General features: G+C 44.4%; 1 protein-coding gene across 1 annotated transcript in view; it reads left to right on the top strand.

Annotated features, from left to right (window-relative positions):
* Positions 1-23,640, top strand: part of LOC144889266 (cleavage and polyadenylation specificity factor subunit 2-like) — a 43,038-nt gene extending 19,398 nt beyond the window's left edge. The window contains exons 2-3 of the mRNA XM_078769322.1: positions 10,228-10,362; positions 23,008-23,640. Coding sequence (XP_078625448.1) covers positions 10,228-10,362; positions 23,008-23,100 — 228 coding nt within the window. The 3' untranslated portion in view covers positions 23,101-23,640. The remainder of the gene's footprint in view (positions 1-10,227; positions 10,363-23,007) is intronic.
* The last annotated feature ends 565 nt before the right edge of the window (positions 23,641-24,205 follow it).

The raw sequence follows: 24,205 nt of genomic DNA, 5'->3' as shown, positions 1-24,205 counted from the left end.
GAAAGAGCTAACATTTATTTCACAAACAAATCAACCAGACAAACAAAATATATAAAAAGAGGGAGCGGAAGACAAGATGGGGAGAGAAGGGGAAGCACACAAACACAACATTTGAGAGCAGGGAGATGTGTGGGAGGGAGAGGGCTTGGGGGGAGGAGGCGTGGGAAGGGAGGGGGGGGGGGGGAAGACAACAGACAACAAACAAACAGACAATGGGGGAAGACAACAGATGGTGGAGAACAGCTGTTTTAAAGACCTGGAGGGAGGAGAGGGATTGAAGAGAGTGAGGTGAGTTTGTTCCAGAGGCGGCAGATAAGAGGAATGAAAGAGTGAAGGTGAGCAGAGAGTCTTGATTTTGGTAGTTTCACCAGAAGAGGGTTGCTTCAGATCTTGTGCGTCCTGAAGGAATATTTGGGGGACAGAGCACAATATCTGTTCATGTCATATATCTGTTCCACATCTCTGTTTGGTGGATCTGGGGATTCCTAATTGAAGCAATGGTGTGATCAGCATCTCCTGGTGCTGCTGCATCAATGCTGTATTTATTGATTGAATGACCACCAACAGGACTAGATAGAAAGTTCATGTAATGAGAAGAATTGTCCGTGGATTGAAAAAAAATCAACCAACTGTTGTCGCATTGTTTCAGCGCTAATTTCCTGAATGCCGGTGGTCTTCAAGCCTTTGATAATGGCAGAGAAACAGCAGTTGCCATCTGATGGTACATCACACACAGAAAATCCAAACTTTGCAGTCAGGGTATTCATGGTAACTGTTCTCATTGAAGGTGTGCACTGATCTGAAGTTACAATTTGAAAGAGCTACACTTGCACCGTCAACGGACTTTGAATAATTTGAAGGATTGCCATGGCCATCAGCAAGGTGATTGGAAGTTGTTTGTTCAGTTGGTTTGTTGATCAATGATTCCCATAATTCACTGTCATTGTCACTCCACTGCTTTTCCCAGTGTTCACACACATTGACATCTTTGTAGTATGAATTATTCCGTTTCAACCATAGCAAGGCAGACATCAGTTTATGTGGCCGGATGTAGTTGCCATGAAATTCTGTCGCACGTCTGAACCCAGGTGTCATGCATCTTTTGCCCACTACGCGGCTGTTATAAGAACTCGGTCATTCAGTGCTATGATCATACCTGAGACATTAACCGTATGCTATGCTGGTGCATAACTAGATGGTATGTACAGCCGCTTTGTTACGGCTTGCTTGTGCTCATATGTAAACTCGTTAGTAGTTTAGATGTATGCTGAATATTGATATGATGTTCGCTGGTTCTCTTTCCAGGTATTGTTAGGGATCGAATGATATTAAACTCATGATCTGAGCCAATGTTGTAACTCTGATTCTTACAACAGTAGTCATATAAGTAGTGTCCTTTGTGGACTCACTTTCTCTTCAGCTTCATTGGAAGTATATGAGCATCTCCTGGTAGTCGAGTTAGCAGTGAGCACAAGTGATACAATTTGGTTGGAATATTGACAGCAGAGCCATGGATTGCTTTCTGTTGCCCCTTTGGTAGCCCCCCCCCCCCCCCGACCATTTTCATGAATGGGATTCTCTGGCTGATGAGGCGACGTTATAATGGTCGTAGTTCCTTTGGTTCTTGTGGAATATCCATCAGGTGTAGACTATTGGCATATGCTTGTTCAGGTACCTGGCCCCTTTTCAATGTTTGATGACATGTTTTGCTGACCCACAAGTGACCACCTGCTTCACACATTAATTCATCTTGAAATACTCTTGATTTCTCTTCATCTGATAACTGTTGATATTTTGTTTTTTCAAACTGAACAACAAATGTTCTGTACATAATTCGATGACATATTGTGCAAGGAAAAATTGGACCCAGCTTGATTTTTGATTGGAAAATCCGAGTGGCTTCAACTATAAGTATTTTATCTCTGATTTTGATAGCACGTGCGTGCGTCTGCCATACTCTGTCTTACTTTTGACCTTCATGTCTTACTTTGTTTGGGGTCTCAGATGCACATGCATGTGCCATTCTCTGTCTCACTTTTGACCTTCGTGTCTTTGTTTGTTTGGGGTCTCGGATGCACGTGTGTCGTGGATTCTCTAATACCTTCACCCCTGTAAGAAGCACCTGCTCAACTCGGACCAAGTGTACAAGAGATGTATTGAACGAGATAAGATTAACATGCATGGGATTGGGCATTGGGCTTTGGCTCACACAGTCAAGCCCCAATGTCATCTCCGTTCATTCCAACTCGTATTCGGTAGTATACTTCAAGGATCAAAGAAACTCAAAATAAACATCTTCCCAGTTTCACAGACTGGGCCTCAGAGAAAGGCACGGGCAGGCAAAGAGCTCATGGGAAGGAATGTTGACGCAAGGTCAACCAAAGATTTTGTCAACAGTTTCTCCTTTGAGCGAGACGATCAGACGCTGGTGAAGGCAAATGGGTCATATTGCCCCCCCATTAGCCTGAGATTCGAATGAAATCCCTTGCCCGTGCATGTGCCATACTCTGTCTCACTTTTGACCTTCGTGTCTTAGTTTGTTTGGGGTCTCGGGTGCACGTGCATCTGCCATTCATTGTCTCACTTTTGACCTTCGTCTTTTAGCATGTTGGGGGGTCTCGGATGCATGTACATGTCATGAGCTGTTTTACTTTCAACTTGCGTTTTTTAGCTTCTTCGGGAGTTTCAGCAAGCCGAGCTCGTCTCTTTCTCTCGCAGTCCCAAGCCAGTTGTTCTTCCAATGCTTCATCGGATCGTTTGGCTATCTTCCTTATTAATCTATTCCTGAGATAATTGCTTTACCCAGCTGTGGGAATGTATGTGCGGGACGAGACGCTCACCAACTGAGGAAATTGCTTTACCCGCTGTGGAAATGGGTGTGCGGTGTGTGGGACGAGACGCTCACCAACTGCGGTAACTGCTTTACCCACTGTGGAAATGGGTGTGCGGTGTGTGGGACGAGACGCTCACCAACTGCGGTAACTGCTTTACCCACTGTGGAAATGGGTGTGCGGTGCGTGGGACGAGAAGCTCACCAACTGAGGTAATTACTTTACCCACTGTGGAAATGGGTGTGTGGTGCGCGGGATGAGACCCCCACCTACTGAGGTATATTACTTTACCCACTATGGTAATGCTAAAAAAAAAAATAGGGCAAAAAATACGTTATGTCATTTTTGAATGGCCCTTTTATTGTGAGACAACGTCGTTTACACCGCCTTATTTAGCACGTTAAATGCTAAAACAGTAAGTAATGTGTAACCTGCTTGGATCGATTTTCAAATTAATTTTGATTCACCAACAACTACACATGGAGCAATTATTGCTCCCCACTGTCGTATTAATGGTCTCGGGTCTCTAAGACCTGGCATGGTTTTGTTCTGCTATAACTATGTTATATAATATTTTTCCTTTGCATGAGCCTCATTCTATGGTCCTATCATTTAGTTACATATAATTCAGTGACATAAATATAAAAAAATTCATTCAGGTTCATGGGAAAAGCTTCATTCATAACACTACCCCTCCTTTCCAGTCCTGGGGTCTTAAATACCTGGTATGATTATTATTGTGCTATAACTATGTTATATAATTATTATTTTGGCATGGGCCTTCTTAGTTCTTGTATGCTCCAATAACTCACTTACAAATAATTCTGTGGCATAAATCTAAAAATATTTCATTCACGTTCGTGGTAAAAGCTTCCTTGATAAAACAACAGCTCCTGTCCAGTCCTTAGGGGTCTCTCTTATTACCCTCATTATCATGACAATATGTCCAGTTAACGAACTCTAAACTTGGAGAGTGAGTGCAGGGAGGGATGAACATGAATCATTCTTGATGTCATTCCATTCCATTGCAATGTATTTCATTCCATATACAATGTGTTTTTCTCTTTCATTTGTTATTGTGAGTTTTGCGTATTTTTCCTATTCACCTATTCTCTTTGATGGTTTTAGCATTTTTATGCCTCCGTCGTTGACATTGGATTACTGATTCAATTCCATTGGAAAGGGCAAGCAATTTTTTTTCTCGAGATTTTACGATATTCACGAGCTTTGCAGGTTTATGGGTCTTACTGTTCATCTTATGGGCTTCCCACACCTGATAACTGCAAAGGTGTAAAGTTTTGACAAACATGTGGAGATATCTTCCAAATAAAAGGATCAATGTACCACCTTTTTGAACAAATACTCCTCCATGAGCATCGACTGATTAAAAAAGAATAACAACGAATTTGTTTTTAAATAACAATGAAAATTTTTTTTTTACACTTTTACGTGGATCAGGTCTCTAAGACCCGAGGACTGGACAGGTGTATGATTTTTTTTATGACTGCATATAAGGGTTAAAGGTTCTTCCAAGGTCCAATGGGTCTCAACAGTCCAAAGTATTGAAAGGTACATTCCGATAGTGCATAATTAATAGACATACATAATTAGCATACAGGATGCCACAGACTTTCAAACAGTACATAATTAATAGATATATTGAAAACTCACATGGCTGGAGAAGATAATATAGTAGAGTTTCTTCTTCTTCAAACAATAACGTCTGGCTGCCAGACCGTAAGACTAATTATATTGAAGTTTTAAACACATCTTCCGCTTTATGACTCTTACATTATTTGAAGTTTTACATCGATCAATTAAGCGGTTCAACAGATATAATTTTATATTAAGATTTATGTTCTATCCAATATGGCCACCAAACCATGTGACATATGAATTATTCAAGGACAGCATGATATCCGCAAGGCATGGGGAACATATGTGTGAAGTTTCCGTTCGATCTGTTTAGCCGTTCTGGAGGAATAGCTTTTTAAAGTTTTATTCTTCAAAGAATCATAGCTGCAAAACCATGTGACCTATGACGTCATGGTCACAACTTTTTGTTCATCATGGGTATGCGATCATGCATGTAAAGTTTTACCTTAATCTGTTTAGCCGTTTTGGAGAAAAAGGGTTTTTCGTGGTTTTTAAGGCTTTTGTGTGAAAACAAATATGGCGACCGAACCAGGTGACCGATGACGTCATCATTATTATTTTTTCTGCGCAAATTTATCCCGCGATGATGCTCAAGAAATTTCATCTTCATGAAATCACAGACAGACAAATGAAAAATCACTCATAGAGCGACAATTGGCAAAAGAGAATAAAGCAGAATGGCCCTCAGTAGAGCATCCTTTTGACCTCAAGAATAGTGGGTGGTTGAATTCAGTAAGCCGATATCTAAATCCTCTTCAAATTTCAAGTCAATTGGATGAAAATAGAGGATTTTAGAAATAAAAAAAAGTGGTTGACCTTTGGCCTATATTGACCTTTTGGCCTATGCTGATCTCAAAAATAGTAGGTGGTTGAATTCATCAAGCCGATATGTAAATCATATTCAAATTTCAAGTCAATCGGATGAAAATTGAGGATTTTTGAGATTCATAAAAAGTGGTTGACCTTTGGCCTATGTCGACCTTTTGACCTCAAAAATATATACGATTTTGTCGGACCACAAACTCTACCGTTTGGTGAAGTTTTGTGAAGATCGGTTTAAAATTGTGACCTGTACGCAAGTATAAGTGAGCGGACAAACAAACACACAAACAAACACACACACACACACACACACACACACACACACACACACACACACAAACACACACACACACGCACAAACACAAACACACACACAAACCGCAGGCTGGGTGTGGGTACGTCTCTCACCAGCCATGGCACCTCAATAAATGACTTCTGCGACTCATTGGGACTGACACAATCTGTCAATTTCCATACCCGGGTCTCAGTCAACGGTACATCATTTCTGCTCGACTTGGTTATGACTAACTTTCCTGTAAATGTCTGCTGTTCTTCTACTGCTCCAATCGGTTCATCTGATCATGTGCTTGTTAAAGTGGACATCTCTCTGGCCATTCTCAGAGAACCTCCTCAGTGTCGACGAGTCTGGTCTTCAAGCAGCCATCAATCACCTGGACTGGTCTCCCATCTCCACTGCCTCTGACATCAACTCATTCTGGGAATTCCTCCAAAGAAAATTGCTCTCTCTCATGCACAGATTTATCCCATCTCGTCTTCAGTTGTCATACCCTTTGTCATATCAGATGAACCGTCTTCAGGTGTCCTTCTCTCCTGACAAGATTACTTACTCACCGCAGGCAGGTTGGTGGTCTTTCTGTCTTCTACCGACTCCTCTCCGGCCTTGCTCCTCCAGCTCTCTCTGGGCTCTGTCCCCCAAATATTCCTAAAGGTCGCACAAGATCTGCCTGCAACCCTCTTATGGTTAACCTGCCAAAATCAAGACTCTCTGCTCACCTTCACTCTTTCATTCCTCTTTTCTCCCGCCTCTGGAACAAACTCCCCCACTCCCTTCAATCCCACTCCTCCCTCCAGGTCTTTAAAACAGCTGTTCACCACCATCTCTTTTCTTCCCCCATCCAAAACCTTGATCTGTTCTACCCCCGCTAATTTCACCCCAAATCCTCTTTTTTGAAATACCAACTTCTTTCCTGGAAGTCCTTGGTGTCCTTGTGTTTATACTTCTCCCACCTCCCCCCCCCCCCCCCTTCCCACGCCGCCTCCCCCCAAGGCCTCTCCTTCCCACACATTCCCGATGTCCCTCACAAATGTTGTGTTTATGTGCTTCCCCTTCTCTCCCCATCTTGTCTACCGCTCCCCCTTTTATACACTTTGTTTGTTTGTCTGTTTGATTTGTTTGTGTGATAAATGTTAGCTCTTTCACGAGCCTCGATTTATGTATCCAAAAAAAAAAAAAAAAAAAGGTTGGAGAAGTTTCTGTCAAACCTCGATTCTGCTTCTGCAACTGGACCAGATAGCATTAACCGTCCTGAAAGCCTGCTCTGCCGCTTTTTCACACCCTCTCTCTGTTCTCTTCACCCTCTCTTTTGCTCAAGGTCATCTACCATCTGCTTGGAAATCAGCCAACATCACCGCTTTACATAAAAAGGTGCAAAAACAGATCCTAGCAACTACAGACCAATCAGCCTGCTCCCAATCATCAGCAAGGTCATGAAATCCATCATCACTTCTGATATTAAATCCTTCCTCTTCTCCAATGGCTTGATCACTGATCATCAATTTGAATTCAGACCAGGTCTTTCTACTCTGGACATGCTGCTTCTGCTGTATCAACAATGGACGGAGGCCCTCAACGCCAAACAGGAAATCAGAGCAGTCTCCCTTGACATATCCCGTGCCTTCGATACTGGTGGCCTCCGCTCTGCTCACCAAATTCTCCTCCTATGGTATCCAGGGAAATCCCCACACATGGCTTGCGGACTTCCTTTCCAGTCATGGTCATCATGTGGCCCTGAATGGAATTCTCTCATCTCCCCTTCCTTTTCAGGCTGGAGTTCCTCAAGGCAGTGTTCTGGGCCCTGTGCTTTTTTTGCTATTCATAAATGATCTTTCCGACTCTCTGGAAAATCCTCTCTATCTCTTTGCTGATAACTCCACTCTCTGCCGCTCCATATCTCAACCCTCAGATCGGCAGGCAGCAGCCTCTTCACTCTCTGCAGACCTGGATAAAATCACAAACTGGTCAAACAAGTGGAACATGTCTTTCAATCCTGACAAATCACACACTCTCATGAGGTCTCTCCTCAAGCTTTTGGGTCTCACTATCTGCCATGATCTTTCCTGGGAAAACCACATTTCCAAGCTGGCCTCCAAAGCCAGTCGCCGACTGGGCATCCTCCGTCATGCGACGTCCTTCCTTTGCACACCTGAGCTCCTCACCACATATAAGGCTTTCATCCGTAGCTCAATGGAATACTGCTCTCCACTCTGGGCTGGTGCTCCTGCCTCACACTTAGCTCGGCTTCACGCTGGAGAAACCAAAGCTTTCAGAATCATTGGAATCTCCCGCAATGAAGCTGATTCTGAGGGCCTTTCACTCTCTCACCGCAGGCAGGTTTGTGGTCTTTCTGTCTTCTTCTGACTCCTCTCTGGCCTAGCTCCCCCAGCTCTTTCTGTGCTGTGTCCCCCAAATATTCCTGCAGGACCCACAAGAACTGCCAGCAAACCCTCTTCTGGTGAAACTGCCAAAATCAAGACTCTGCTCACCTCCACTCTTTCATTCCTTTTTTTCCTGCCCCTGGAACAAACTCCCACACTCTCTTCAATCCCACTTCTCCCTCCAGGTCTTTAAAACAGCTGTTCACCACCATCTCTTGTCTTACCCCATTCAAAACCTTGATATTTTCTACCCCCGTTAATACACCTCAAATCCATATCTTTCAATCTCCGACTTCATCCCTGAAATTCCTTGTAGTGTCAATTTGTTTTGTACAGTGTTCCCCTTCCCTCCCCCTCACCCCCCCCCCCCCTCAGCCCTCTCCCTCCCATAGATCTCCCGATGTCCCTGTTATCTGCTGTTGGTTGTACTTGTGTACTTCCCTCTCTCTCCCCAACTTGTCTCCCGCTCCCTTTATTGTATGTTTTGTGTGTCTGTTTTTTTTTTTTGTGATTAATGTTTGCTCTACAGGAGCCTCGATCTTGTATACAAAACAAAACAAAAAAAAGCATCAGACTCCCAAGCTGGGGATTGTGGATTCAAATCCCGTCTGGGATGAATATTTTTCCCCTTTACTTTTTAATGTCTTTCATATCGTCTTGAATAAAGTCTTGTACGATGAACAAATGCATTTTGTTCGTTTTTAAAATGTATCTTGTGATAAATACCAAGTGCATAGAATAGGCCCCTTTATATGAGATGTGCCATGTGGCAAAGTATAGAAAAGAAGGGACATTCCATAGCTTGTATAAAATGCTAAACAATACAAAATAAGGGGCATTCAAAAAATCTCGTGTACATGCTGGGCTACCCTTGTGTTCTGAGGAGGATCCAAGTAATGCTCCAGAAAAGTTCATATAAAGGGTCATGTGCTGCTGTGTGTGTCTGTGTGGGTGCTATATGTACATTTTATTAATTTATTTATTTTTGCTTTGGTTTTGGTTTTTGCAATTGCCTTACCACCACATTTGTTTCTTCTTTTAAATATAAATAATTGTTCAATGACTAAGGCTCAGACTTCAATTCAATCGCTAGAAATGATCTTGGAGACTACCATAAATTAATTATTTTGATTAATTCACTGTGCCAATTTTAGAGGAATAATGAAGCATTTTTATGCTTGGGTGAATCAATCCTTCACAACCCACATTAAATAATTCCATTCTATTTGTTGGATCACAGATTAATATTCTGATTTGATACATCTCAGGAAAGCAAAGGTGGCATCTGTTATTCTCAAATCTTAAGTGTTGTTTATTTGAAATTTCATCAGTTACGTATTTTCTAGCCTGGTGTTGGCTTTGTGGTTAAGGTGCCGGCTTGGGATCCTAGGATCCTAGGTTCGAATCCCAGTCGATCGCTGAATTAACGCCAGGGGGGTTGACTCAGCCTGTCATCCTTTCGAGGTCGGCAAATTGAGTACCAGCTTCCTGGGATGAATGATCACGGTGTGTACCCCGATTTAGAATAGGTACACCGTATCCTTGCGCATCGTAAGAGGCGACCAAGGGTTGGCGTCAGGAAGGGCATAAAAACATTGCCTCAAACAGGGAACCATGATTGTCATGGGGCCCGCAAGACTAACCCCCGCTCTAGCAGGGAAAATGGCCTTAAAATGATCATTCATTTTCATTCATCAGTTGCAGCTCGTTTTTTTGCAATTTTTGCAATTTTGCAATTTTTGCAAAAAGTTGCAATTTTCAATTTTCATTCATCAGATGCAGCTGCATCAGTTGCAGCTGCATCAGCCTTGCAGCTCGTTTTTATGCCCTTGGCGTCAGGAAGGGCATAAAAACATTGCCTCAAACAGGGAACCATGATTGTCATGGGCCCGCAAGGCTAACCCCCGCTCTAGCGGGCAAAATGGCCTTAAAATGATCATTCATTTTCATTCATCAGTTATGTATTTTCTGACATTCCAATAATTTTTTTGGGTAAAAATTCACCAAATAATTGTTTATATGCTTGTATAATGTATGTATATATATATATATATATATATATATATATATGATGCCCAACGAAGGTTTTTTGTGATATTTCATTAAATCTATATACAGTAGACCTACCACTAGTCTTCCACATTGCTTTTCCCTTCCAATCAGGTGATTTTCTGCGAATGGATCTATATTTGGAAGGCCATTTTGGTTTATTGAAAGTATCACTATCTGCTTCTCCTTGCAGCTCGCTGGCCATCAGGCAGTTTTTGTCAATGAGCCGCGTCTGTCCGACTTTAAGCAGGTGCTACTTCGTGAAGGAATACAGGCCGAGTTTATTGGTGGTGTCCTCGTTTGCAACAGTGTCCTGGCTGTGCGTCGGGTGAGTGGAACTTGTCCATCTCACCTTTCTCTTCCTAGAAGGATGTTGCTTTCAATTTGTGAAGCAGCGTTTATTTAATTTGTAATATCTAATACTGTCATTGAATGATCACTTCACTGGTTGTTTGCTTATGTTACGTGGTCCCCTCGGTGAATACCTGGTCTCGGTGACCCCCGGACCGTGAGAGGAACCTCGCCAGAAAGCTGTATTATATATGCGCTTTCGCCACGCAATCCATATGAATTTCACCCAAGAGACAACTGATGTTCAAGGATATATTTCAATGGTAATGATACCATACAATTTCAATGATGCAACCACGGAGATTTTCCCCGAGCAATCAACAATACACAACCATCAACAATTCCCAACCCACAATCAATTCCCTATGATTAAGATGGCCATCTTATATACGTGTGTCCCGGTGAGTACTCACGACCCCCTTTTGGTCTCGGTCCCGCACAATGTCTCTGGGCCCCTCCTGACCAAGATGATGGTCGGCGTCGCCGCACTCGGGCGGTTGAACGAACCCCGGGTGGACGTGTTTCCACCGGGCAGGTATCGTACCCGGCACCCCGGCTACAGCCCCTCGCGGCCACGCGAAGCGGGGACGGGAAAGCAAGCCAAAAGCCCCACGCCGCTTGCCAGGCGTGTTAGGCCCCAACGGGCGACCCGTACGCGTCTTTTTAGACGGGGTCGCGAACGGCGCCAAACGCTGGGTCGGTGCACGGCCACACGACAGTTTGACGTCCACTGGGCAGGTATCCGTCCCGGTAACTCCTCTCGCCAGACAGGCTCGGGAACGCCGCTTTTCCACACGGCTCAATCAATCCCCTCTTTCGTCGGTGCGGGGCGAGGAAGAAGAATCCTCGTCCTTTTTTCCTCGTGTCTTTTCCCTTCCGTTTCCGGTCACTTCCGTTTCCGGCCACTTTTTCAGAAGGGCTCCTGACCCTCCAACCACAACAACTACACAACAACTTAATATACTACACACGGATAAGCAAAGACCTGAATGGTAATTCACATACATTCACATAAATATGTAACACTCCCCCCCTTCAAGAAAGAAAGTTTGAACCCAGCGAAAACTTTCTTTGCCGGCCAATTTGGAGAAACAAACCAGATAACTCAACCCCCCCACCTTATCAGTTCCCCCCGGGCACAGTTATCACTTAACAATAAAGCAACAAAATTTCACACAACCCCCAGAGATTTTCAAAGGTAATTCCTTCTGGACAAAGCACCAGCCACGACATTGTCCCTGCCCTTTACATGTTCAATTTCCCCTTGGACTCCTGCCAAGCCAAACTCCATCTCATGACCCTCTGACTTTGACTGTCAGTTTCTTGTGAATGAAGGTTAAGGGGTTGATCAAAGATCCAAAGTTAAGCAACTCGATAGCACTTTTTCCGGGAGGCCAAGCCGAGTATTCACTACATGGATGCCTTTAGGAACGTGGAGTTCACGGTTAGTCCGTGCAGGAAAGTTCTCTACATGGGCGCCTTGAGGAACGTGGAGTTCACGGTTAGTCCGTGCATGAAAGTTCACTACCTGGACGCCTTTAGGAACGGCGTTCACGGTTAATCCGTGTAGGAATCTTGGCTCGGCGGCTCCGCCACCTTCAGTGCTTCAACTTCTCAGAACTTCCCTAATAATTATGGTGGGACCGCTTGTCCCTGTAGTCCCATGAATAGCGGTCTCCTTCTCGGCCACTACTTTGACAATCCTTCCTTCGGGAGCTGCCGTAACTCAGGGAGCCTCCATAATAATATTGATTGCGGCCACCACCAACACTACCACCCAGTTGTCCTCTCCTGTAGACCTCTCGACGCCTACGAAATGCCTTCCCTACTGTTATGGTCCGACCCTCCAAATCCTTGCCATTCCAATTCTTCTCTGCCTCTCTGGCGTCTTTTGTGCTTGCAAACGTGACAAAGCCGAACCCTCTTGACTGTTGCGTTTCCCTGTCTCTTACCAACCGCACTTCCACCAGCGGCCCATATCTGTTGAAGACAGAGGTCAGAACTTCTTCCTCTGTTTTGAAGTTCAGTCCCCCTACAAATAACTTGGTACTTTTGTCGCCCTCCCGAGCTGGTGTGGTGTTATTTTCCCTGCTGGGCTCTTTACCAACCCTCAGGTTACCATAAACTTGACCCCCGGCCAAATCATTCCCGATAACCACAGATACACCCTCTACAGGAAGCGTGGCTTGTAAACCGACGGTGACCGGTCCTGACACCAAATCGGACTCCAGATGGATGACATGAAGTGGAGCACTAACACCGCCCCCGATCCCCTGTAAACGAACACTATCCCCCGTTGCCGTCTCCTCGGACCATGGCAAAATGCCTTCAAGCATTAAAGATTGATGTGCTCCTGTGTCCCTCAATATCCTAACCGGTCTCCGGTTAGTCGAGGCTCCATCCAGTGACACAAACCCCTCTGAAATAAATGGTTGGTAACCCTTTTGATGGCGATTTCTCACAATGGCCATTGCATTTGGAGTCGTAATAGTCGGACTCCGCTCTGGGTCTTCCCTTTTCATGCGGTAACAACTGGACATCAAGTGTCCAGGTTTTTTGCAAAAAGCGCAAGTAGGCCCGGAGGAAAAACTCGTGGTCTGCCTCGGGCCCCCCGAAATATAAGTTTGTCTTGGGCCCGCATCCCTCTGATTTCGAACAGGTGGGGTATCCGCGTTGTCCCCATACTCCTCTCGAGGCCGCCGCCAGGTATTGTCGTTCTCCGCACCTGCTGTTCCCCACCTCCCCTGCGGAGATCTAGGCGAGGAGTTAGGTTCGTGGACCCCTATTCGGTGGGTTAAAGCATAATCATCTGCCATGGTGGCTGCGTCCCACAACTTTGGTACTTTCTTTTCCTGCAGGTACACTTTGATGTCCTCGTGGACACACTGCTGGAATTCCTCCACCAGGATCAAGTCCCGCAATGTCTCGAAGTCTTTCCCGACTCCTTTTGACTCACACCACCGATCAAACATGTTTTCTTTCACTCTGGCAAACTCCACATGGGTCTCACTCTCCCTCTTCCTGGCATTCCTGAATTTTTGCCTGTAAGCTTCCGGAACCAACTCATACGCTTTGAGGATGTGCGTCTTCAGTACCTCATAATCTGCACATTGGTCCATTGGTAGCGCCGAATAAATTTCCTGAGCTTTCCCCACCAGCACACTTTGCACGAGTATGGTCCAGGCCTCCTCCGGCCAGTTTAATTGTCGAGCCACTTTCTCAAAGTGTGGAAAAAATTTCGCGACTTCTTTTTCACTGAACGGTGGAACCAGCCTCACATGTCTGCCCACATCCCAGGTTTTCTGGTTAGGTGTCGACCCCGTCAGCAAGGGTGGTGCCTCTCCCCGTTCTCTCATTAACTCCAGCTCCTTGAATTTGATTTCTTGCTGAAGCTCCATGTCACGTTCCTTTAATTCCCTTTCCGCTTTTCTCTCCTCTGCTTCGAGGTCCCTTGCAGCTCTCCTCTCCTCCGCTTTTCTCCCTTCTAACCTTTCCTGGAGTTCTCTTTCCACTCTCCTTTCCTCTGCTTGTTTCTCTTCTCTCCTCTCTTCTGCTTTCCTTTCTGCTTCTGCTCTTTCCTTTTCTGCTTTCCTTTCTTCTTCTGCTAACCTTTCCTGGAGTTCTCGTTCCACTCTCCTTTCCTCTGCTTGTTTCTCTTCCCTCCTCTCTTCTGCTTTCCTTTCTTCTTCTGCTCTTTCCTTTTCTGCTTTCCTTTCTTCTTCTGCTCTTTCCTTTTCTGCTTTCCTTTCTTCTTCTTTAATCCGTTCCTGGCTCCGTAATTGCAACTCCAGTTTCCGGAGCTCAACGTCTTCTGGTTCTTCGGGTAGCCACTCCCAGGCTAACTCGTCCCATGTTCCTAATCCCACCATAGATTGTATCACCGTGGCCTGCAACTCTGCCTTCCTCAAATTAGTTCGGACCTCCAAGTTAAAATGTTTGGCCAATTTCAAGAGGTCCGACTTTAGCAACGCTCGGAACTGTGCCTCACTCGGGGTTACCACAAAGTTCTGTGCCACAAACGCCATGGTGCCTATCGTTAACACCTGTTAACCTTCACCCAAGACTTTACCCCAATTTCTCAATTTTTTTTTTACCAATTAATGATTAATTAATAAATTTTAATTAATAAAAAATTATTATTTTATTATGTTATACAATTTTAAATCCCGGACGTAGACCCAATTGCGAAACCGCAAATCGTAATTTGGACGAGCCCCCAATTCTGTTACGTGGTCCCCTCGGTGAATACCTGGTCTCGGTGACCCCCGGACCGTGAGAGGAACCTCGCCAGAAAGCTGTATTATATATGCGCTTTCGCCACGCAATCCATATGAATTTCACCCAAGAGACAACTGATGTTCAAGGATATATTTCAATGGTAATGATACCATACAATTTCAATGATACAACCACGGAGATTTTCCCCGAGCAATCAACAATACACAACCATCAACAATTCCCAACCCACAATCAATTCCCTATGATTAAGATGGCCATCTTATATACGTGTGTCCCGGTGAGTACTCACGACCCCCTTTTGGTCTCGGTCCCGCACAATGTCTCTGGGCCCCTCCTGACCAAGATGATGGTCGGCGTCGCCGCACTCGGGCGGTTGAACGAACCCTGGGTGGACGTGTTTCCACCGGGCAGGTATCGTACCCGGCACCCCGGCTACAGCCCCTCGCGGCCACGCGAAGCGGGGACGGGAAAGCAAGCCAAAAGCCCCACGCCGCTTGCCAGGCGTGTTAGGCCCCAACGGGCGACCCGTACGCGTCTTTTTAGACGGGGTCGCGAACGGCGCCAAACGCTGGGTCGGTGCACGGCCACACGACAGTTTGACGTCCACCGGGCAGGTATCCGTCCCGGTAACTCCTCTCGCCAGACAGGCTCGGGAACGCCGCTTTTCCACACGGCTCAATCAATCCCCTCTTTCGTCGGTGCGGGGCGAGGAAGAAGAATCCTCGTCCTTTTTTCCTCGTGTCTTTTCCCTTCCGTTTCCGGTCACTTCCGTTTCCAGCCACTTTTTCAGAAGGGCTCCTGACCCTCCAACCACAACTACACAACAACTTAATATACTACACACGGATAAGCAAAGACCTGAATGGTAATTCACATACATTCACATAAATATGTAACACTTACTTCAGAGCTTTCTGGTCTCGGGTTTGATCTCTGGTGGAATTTAACTTCCTTGAATTATATTATGACTAAATGTGGTGCTAGAAGTTGACACTGCATCGTAGAGCATGCTATCTTCCAGAGTATGCATAAATCTGGGGGTCCTGATTGCATTCCTGTGGACATTATGACAACCCATGTATATTTCAGGGTATATTACTCGGTGGTATTTTTTTTTTTTTTTTACGTCCGCCACCGAAGGTGGACAGTGGTTATGTTTTCACCCCTGTCTGTTTGTCTGCCTGTCTTTAATTAAGCAGGATATCTCAAAAAGTTACAGCCAGACCCAGATGAAATTTGGTGGACAGGTTTGGGTGTGTGATAAGGATGAACTCATTCGATTTTAATGAAGATCTGAATCCGGATACTCTAATTTTTAAGTAATTATTCACCATTGAGAGACGGACCCAAAAACGATACACTACTCACAATAAGTTAGGGATATTGTGGGAGTGAGTTAATTTTTTTTATAGGGTTGGGGTTAGGGTATTGAAATCAAGAATGCTGTGTTTTTTCACACTCATTAATAACCATAGAATTAGGACCAACAACTTTTTTCAACATAATTAACACACAAAATCAACCACACCGAAGACCTGCCAATATCCCTAACTTATTCTGAGTAGTGTATATATAAATGATCACGATATATATATATATATACACAGTCACGTGAAAAAGTAAGTACACCCCATGTAAAGTTTTGACCTTTTCAACATTTCAACATACAGCTATTTGATCTTCATTTCAACAATATTGAAAGATAAAGGTGATATAATATAACAAATATCATGAAACATTTACATTTTGTAGTCCATTGTATAATTTAAATAAACATAAATGCAAATTTTGCATGTGGAAAAAGTAAGTACACCCTTGGCTCCATTTGGTGGTATTGCCCCCTTTGGCAGAAAAAACCTCAAGGAGGCGTTTCGTATAACTGTCTACCAGTCTCTGACATCGACTGGGAGAATTTTTTGCCCACTCCTCCATGCAGAATTCTTTCAGCTGTGCGATGTTTGAGGGGTTTCTTGTATGCACAGCTCGTTTCAAATCCCCCCACAACATCTCGATGGGATTTAGATCCGGGCTTTGACTTGGCCATTCCAGAACCCTCCATGTCTTTCTTTTCAGCCATTCCTTGGTGGATTTACTGGTATGTTTAGGGTCATTGTCATGTTGCAAGGTCCACCTTCGGTTGAGCTTCAACTCTCCGACAGATGGCCTCACATTATCCTCAAGCACCCTCTGGTACAATGAAGAATTCATGGTGGATTCTATGATGGTGAGCTGCCCAGGCCCTGATGCAGCAAAACTGCCCCAAACCGTAATATTTCCACCACCATGCTTTACAGTTGGTATCAGGTTCTTGTGGTCAAATGCTGTCTTTGGTTTTCACCAAACATGTCTTCTGGTATTGTGGCCAAATAGCTCTACCTTTGACTCATCTGTCCAGAGCACATTGTTCCAGAAGTGCTGGTCTTTGCCGAGGTGTTCATTGGCAAACTTTAGTCTTGCCCTGATGTTCTTTCTGGACAGAAAAGGTTTCCTCCTGGCACACCTCCCATGTAGATCAAATTTGTGCACCCTCTTTCTAATGGTAGACTCGTGCACTTTGACATCAACAGTGGCAAGAGCTACCTGTAGGTACCGTGATGACATTCTGGGGTTCCTAGAGACTTCTTTCAGCATCTTGCGGTCTGCTCTCGGGCTGAACTTGCTGGGGCGGCCTGGCCTGAACAAGTTAGCAGTTGTATGGAATCTTCTCCACTTGTAGATGATCTTCCAGACAGTCGAATGATTGATTTCAAATTGTTTGGAGATCTTTTTAAATCCCTTCCCAGACTCGTAGGCATCTATAACCTTCTTTCTGAAGGCCTCAGAGAGCTCTTTTGATCTCGGCATGTTGACGCCGCACACTTCAACAACAAAGAGCAAACCAAACTAAATGTCTGAGGTTTAAATAAGACAGGTTCCTCCAAAATCCTCTCTAACGATGTTCTAATCATTTGCACCTGAGCTGGTGCACCTGATTCTAATTTTAGGTATTTGAAGTAGTGATAAATGTAGGGGTGTACTTACTTTTTCCACATGCAAAATTTGCATTAATGTTTATTTAAATTATACATTGGACTACAAAATGTAAATGTTTCATGATATTTGTTATATTATATCATCTTTATCTATCAATATTGTTGAAATGAAGATCAAATAGCTGTATGTTGAAATATGTTGAAAAAGACAAAACTTTACATGTGGTGTACGTTCTTTTTCACGTGACTGTGTGTGTGTGTGTGTGTGTGTGTGTGTGTGTGTGTGTGTGTGTGTGTGTGTGTGTGTGTGTGTGTGTGTGTGTGTGTGTGTGTATATATATATATATATATATATATATATGTATATATATGTATGTGTATATATATATATATATATATATATATATATATATATATATATATATTGTTACAGTCCGCGGATAAGGATGTTGTTTGCCGAGCGGATGGCACCACGGCCGAACAGTTTTCCCGACTAAACCCGATTCCCGAACGTTGGCCGGATCGCGCCACAGATATTCAATTTGGAAACCTCTAAAGCGACCGAATGTAAAGAGGAAGAAGAAGACATACAGAAGAGTAACGGGATTTATTATTTACACACACAAGCAAAAGGAGCAGTCAAGGTTATATACAGGGAACATGGAAAAAGCAGGTGACACAGTGAAAATACTAGCTTATCTAAACTGGCTTAATTAATACCCCAAGACAGAACAAACGAAGACGACTCACACGGGGAATGATGATAGGAATGGCGGAGGTGGATGGCTTGGAGGGGGGAGGCCGGTCCACGGATACCGCAGCACGATCGGCGCGTTTGGCAGCCGCCGTTCCTTTTCAGTCCTGCTCAAAACGTCCGTCCAGGCCCCAAGCTGCTGTGGCTGCAGTTTTGGTGGCTCAAGCTGCTGTTGATGCAGCCGCGGTGGCTCAAGCTGCTCTCTTCAGGGATCCCTTACTCAACTCTCTTCTCGGTGATCTCTTCGCCGCAACTCTTGTCATGGACCTCTCTCACGGCTTCTGCGCACGCTCTTTTATATCACCGCGGGCAAATCAAGCCGCCGGCCTCCCGGACACGCCCATCGGTGAGCTCCTTCGGCCCTGATTGGTGGGCACAGCCTGACAGGTACACACTGGGGTGGGCACAGCCTGATTGGTGGGCACAGCCCACTTGATGACGAGGTCCAGACCCGCCCTACTTCCCCAACCTTGCCTCGTGGCCAATGGTGGTTGAAGAAAACCGCCCAAAATGCAGTTGGCCATTGAAATGAAATGAAAGGGGATCTACTCTTATTTCACTTGGTGCAATGGAGTATTTAAATTAATGGGAGACACAGCCTTACCCTAACACACATAATAAGGATATAAGCTACTGAACAAGGGTATTATAGTGTCCTTCAATGTATGCTTTATGGAATTAACTACCGGAACGCCCTTTGACCTTTATACAACAGACTGGAGGCAGGAAGGCGATATTTTACAACAATTTACTATACAATAAAAACACAATCAAAAAAACTCAATCCTCATATCCGCAACAATATATATATATATATATATATATATATATATATATATATATATATATATATACATACATACATACATACATACATACATACATACATACATACATACATACATACATACATACATACATCATGCATTTTAAGGCCATTTTCCCTTCTAGAGCAGGGGTTAGCCTTGCGGTCCCCATGACAATCTTCTCCATTTTGCCCTATTTTCTGCATCTCTCCTTGTTAACCCCCTTGCCCGCATTTCTTCTTCCACCATCTTTAGCCAAGTCTTTCTCGGTCTTCCCCGTCCTCTACTGCCTTCTACATTAATTTCCATCACTCTTCTCAACCAGTCACTTTCATCCTTCCTCAACACATGACCAAACCATCTCAACCTGTTCCTCTTCACAGCATCAATCACAGGCAATATTCCCATCATCTTTCGCAATTCATCATTTGTCTTCCTCTCTCTCAACGATACTCCGCACATCCATCGAACCATTCACATTTCCACCCTTTCCAGCCTTCGTTGCTGCTCTACGTTCATTACCCATGTCTCGCTCCCATAAATCATAACACTTCTCACACATGCAGCACACACCTTTCCCTTCAGCTTCAGCGACACTCTCCTCCTCATCAGCACGCCACTCAGTTCCCGAAACTTCTTCCATGCACATCTCACTCGAGCAACCGTTGCCGAGTCTGATCCACCTTCTCCATTCAGCATGTCTCCGAGGTAGCAAAATGTTTTCACACCTTCCAGCTTCACGCCGTCTCCAAGATCCAACTCAACATTTCCTCCATCTGCAGCTCCCTCTGTGCACACCTTACATTTGAATGTAGCTGCCACACTGGTAAATGACCCTCTCAGACCACTACATTTTTGATGAACCCACTCAGCGCACATTGTACATTGAATGGAGTTCACTCCGACACCCTTCCTGCACACAGCACACGGCCACTTCCCAGTTCTTTCCACCTCACCACATGCTTTACCACTTGCCATCACCTTAGTCTTTCCGATATTCACCTTCAGACCTTTTGTCTCCATACATTTCTTCCACTTGTTCATCTTTTCCTTCAGTCCATCCATACTTTCCGCAATCAACACCAGATCATCTGCATACAACAACTCCCACGGTAAACCCTCCTTGACGTTCTGAGCCAGCACCTCCATCACAGCTACAAATAGTAGTGGACTTAGTACCGACCCCTGATGCACTCCCACCTTCACCTCAAACTCACCACTGTTCCCGTCCTTCGTCCTTACAGCTGTGCGCGCTCTTTTGTACATTGCCATCACTACTCTGATCAACCATTCCTCCACTCCTAACTTCCTCAATGCCCATGTCAATACTTTGCGTGGAACCCTATCGAATGCTTTCTCCAGATCAACAAACCCAAAAAACAACTTCTTCCTCTTCTCCATGTACTTCTCCTGCAACTGCCTCACAATGAAAAGCGCGTCTGTCGTTCCTCTTCCTGGCATAAATCCAAACTGCATTTCGTCGATCTTCACTTCTTCCTTATCCTACTCTCCAACACCCTTTCCAATACCTTCATTCCATGCTCCAATAACTTTATCGCTCGGTATGAGCCACACTCCAGAGGGTCACCTTTCCCCTTGTATAGAGGGACGAGGGTACTCAGTTCCCAATTCACTGGAATGCGGCCTTCTTTCACCACCAGATTACAGATCTCTGTCATTCTCTTCACACCCCAACTTCCTGCTGCCTTCAACATATCTCCCACAACTCCTGTCGGCCCTCCCGCTTTTCCACTCTTCATTGCTTTTATCGCTTCCTCAACTTCCTTCTCAGTTATCCTCTCTGCCGGTCCGAAAACTGGGTTACTCTCGATGTTGCCATCCCATTCATTCTCTGTATTCAACAGCATTTCCATATATCTTTTCCATCTTCCTTTAATTCCATCTGGGTCGACAATGATTTGTCCCACTTCATCCTTCAAGCAACTCACCCCCATCACATCACACCTCTCTTTCGCTATGTGCTTTGCAATCCTGAATACTGCTTTCTGACCCTCTTCCGAATCCAAGCGTTCTCCGAACATTTTCCTACATGCCCCCTGCCCCTTTGCGACCTCTTTCTTTGCAGCCTTCCTGGCTGATTTATAACTTTCATGCTCTGCTGTTTCTGCTCCCGTACCCTTCGCCTTCTGCCACTCCTTGAACTTCTTCCTCTTCTCGTCAATCCTCTTTCCAACTTCATCATCCCACCACCATGTTTCCGAGTGCCTCGGTGGTCCTTTTGTCCATCCACATACCTCACCAACGGCTCCCAACAGACTAGCTTTCATTGACATCCAACTACTTTCAAGCTCAACCACATCATCCCCTACCCTACTCAGCCTCTCTTTTAATGCCTCCCTTACTGTCACCTCTTTCAACCTCCACACCTTCATTCTTGGTTGGTACTTCACCCGCCGCGCTCTCCTCGCACCTTTCACCCTTATGTCGCAGACAACCAAGTGGTGCTGTGAAACAGCCTCCTCACCCAGGATCACCTTTGTGTCCCGGAGGTGCCTCCTATCTTGCCTACGCACCATCAGGTAGGCAACGGTTGTCGTCGACCCACCTGACGTGTATGTAACAAGCTTATTATCCTCTTTCTGGAACTGAGTATTACAAATCAACAAATCAGCTCCATCAGCAAACTCTAAAATCCTTTCACCTTCTCCATTTCTCACACCATATCCGTAACCCCCATCCATAACCATCCATACTCCTTCCCACATGTCCATTCAGGTCTCCTCCCACCACAACAACTTCCTCATCTTTCACGTTTTCCATCAGCTTCTCTATCGCGCACCAGAACTTGTCCTTCTCTTCATCGCTCCGACCAACCTGCGGAGCATATCCCGAGATGACGTTCACCAAGAGCTTTCCAATCATCATTTTCACCATCATCAACCTATCACTCACTCTAGTCACACTCACCACACTGTCTACAAACTCCTCAGAAAACAGGACACCAACACCATTCACGCCCTCCAGGCACTCTTGCCACACAAACTTGTATTTCTGTCCCTGCCTGCCCTTCACCATTCTCACACCACTTCCCTTCCATCTCGTCTCTTGCACACAACATATGTCCACTCTTCTTCTGACCAATACTTCCACCACTTCTCCTGATCTCCCTGTCATTGTCCCTGCATTCCATGTCCAAAATCTCAGAAACCGATCTCCACTTCGGGCTGTACCCTGCCCATATGTAGTTGTAATTGACATGGTTCTCTTTTTGAGGCAATGTTTTTATGGCCGGATGCCCTTCCTGATGCCAACCCTCTTCGTCGCCTCCTACGACACGCAGCGATACGGTGTACCTATTCTAAACCAGGGTACACACTGGGAGAAATTAATGCACTGGGGAAAATTAACCTTAATCCCTATTACTAATTAACACGGCATCGCCCCTCGTATGATGAACATTTAAACAACCTTAAGCTACATTTTCCCCACTTATGTACATCAAAATGCTCCTACACGTCACACAGTCCATGCTATTTATTATACAATTCTACCTTTTCTTTGGTATTCTTTTACCTACCCCCATACACGTAACAATATTGTGCACATGTTGTATTCTGTACACACACCTCTTGTGCGTGACATATTGCACATATTTTGTACACACACACACACACACACACACACACACACACACACACACACACACACACAAAGATGGATACATCGAGACCTGGGAGGGCTCCGTTCCACCTTCTGAAACACGAAAATGGAGATAACAACCAACGACATGCACATACACACACAAACGTGGATACGTTGAGACCTGGAAGCAATATTTAAACATTTAATCTGAGATCTAACTTAATCTGTCATTTTGTTTTCCTCTCCAGACTGAAGCTGGAAAGATTGGTCTGGAAGGATGTGTTTGTGAAGATTACTACAAGGTTCGCGATCTGCTTTATCGACAGTATGCCATCATTTGATGCATCATAGATTATGAGTAAAACTTCATGTTTAAGTTGCATCAAGATTTATTATTTACAGTTGCGTTTGCCAGGCATTGGGGCAAAATATTTTGGTGACATTGTTGGAATTTTGGTTTGATAATCCTGTGAATCCTGTAAAGATAGATGGTTGCTCCTGAGCTTGTCTCATGAATACAATGTAGAGAAAATTCCCAACATTTATCACCCCATTCTCACCAAGCCTGATACAGCCAGCCTGATGTTTGTACCAGCTTGGATTCATGTGTAAGCAAAAATGGAATAAATAAATAATTTGCTTGTTTTAAATATTTGGCCAAATTCCTTGATTTTATTTTTACTTTTCATAAGCAATGCTTTCTTCTGTTTTTAAATTATACATGTCACCCAGCAAAATGTGTGCGCATTTTTGTGCAATTAGAAAAAAAAACAAGCAAACATTTATTCCCTCTCATTTCACATTGTTAATATCTTCCTCGTCAGTTACGGACCAGCAACTGTGAGATGGAATAAAAGTTCCCTGTGTGTGGGCATTTTCAATTTGCTCTCTGTTTATTTGTTTCTGAAGTGGCCGGAGGCATTTTGTTTTCGGGTTTCCGTAAGTCCGTCCGTCCATACGGGCTAAACCTCGTTTTTCTCAGCAACCACATGTCCGATTGAAACAAAAGTTTCAGGGTAGGACTGACACCCATGCAGAATGTTTTATGATAATTGTGATGTCATTGGTCACATGGTTTCGCAGCTATCTTCGATTAAACGCAAATAATTAAAAATTTTATTTATTGGAAACCGCTGAATGGAAAAAATTGAAACTTAGCACATTGTCAAGTTCTCCCCAATGGGGAACAAAAACATGACAAATATGACATCATCAGTTAAGTGGTATAACAGGCATAAATGTTTTAATCGAATGCCTTATCCTAAAAATCTGAAATTTCATGCACATGAACAAAGACCCATTTGTATTGAAATATAAAATTTATGACATCATATTTCACACGGTTTAGCAGCCATATTGGATTTAACCTAAAACCAAAAAAAAACCCATCTTCTCCAAAACCACCAAAGCAATCGACTCAAAACTTTAGGTGTGTCATCGACTAGG

Source organism: Myxine glutinosa, unplaced genomic scaffold, assembly GCF_964187855.1.
Source record: "Myxine glutinosa unplaced genomic scaffold, kmMyxGlut1.1 SCAFFOLD_2081, whole genome shotgun sequence".
NCBI lineage: Eukaryota > Metazoa > Chordata > Myxini > Myxiniformes > Myxinidae > Myxine > Myxine glutinosa.
The sequence above is the reverse complement of the archived record's forward strand: the minus strand, read 5'-3'. Positions and strand labels throughout refer to the sequence as shown.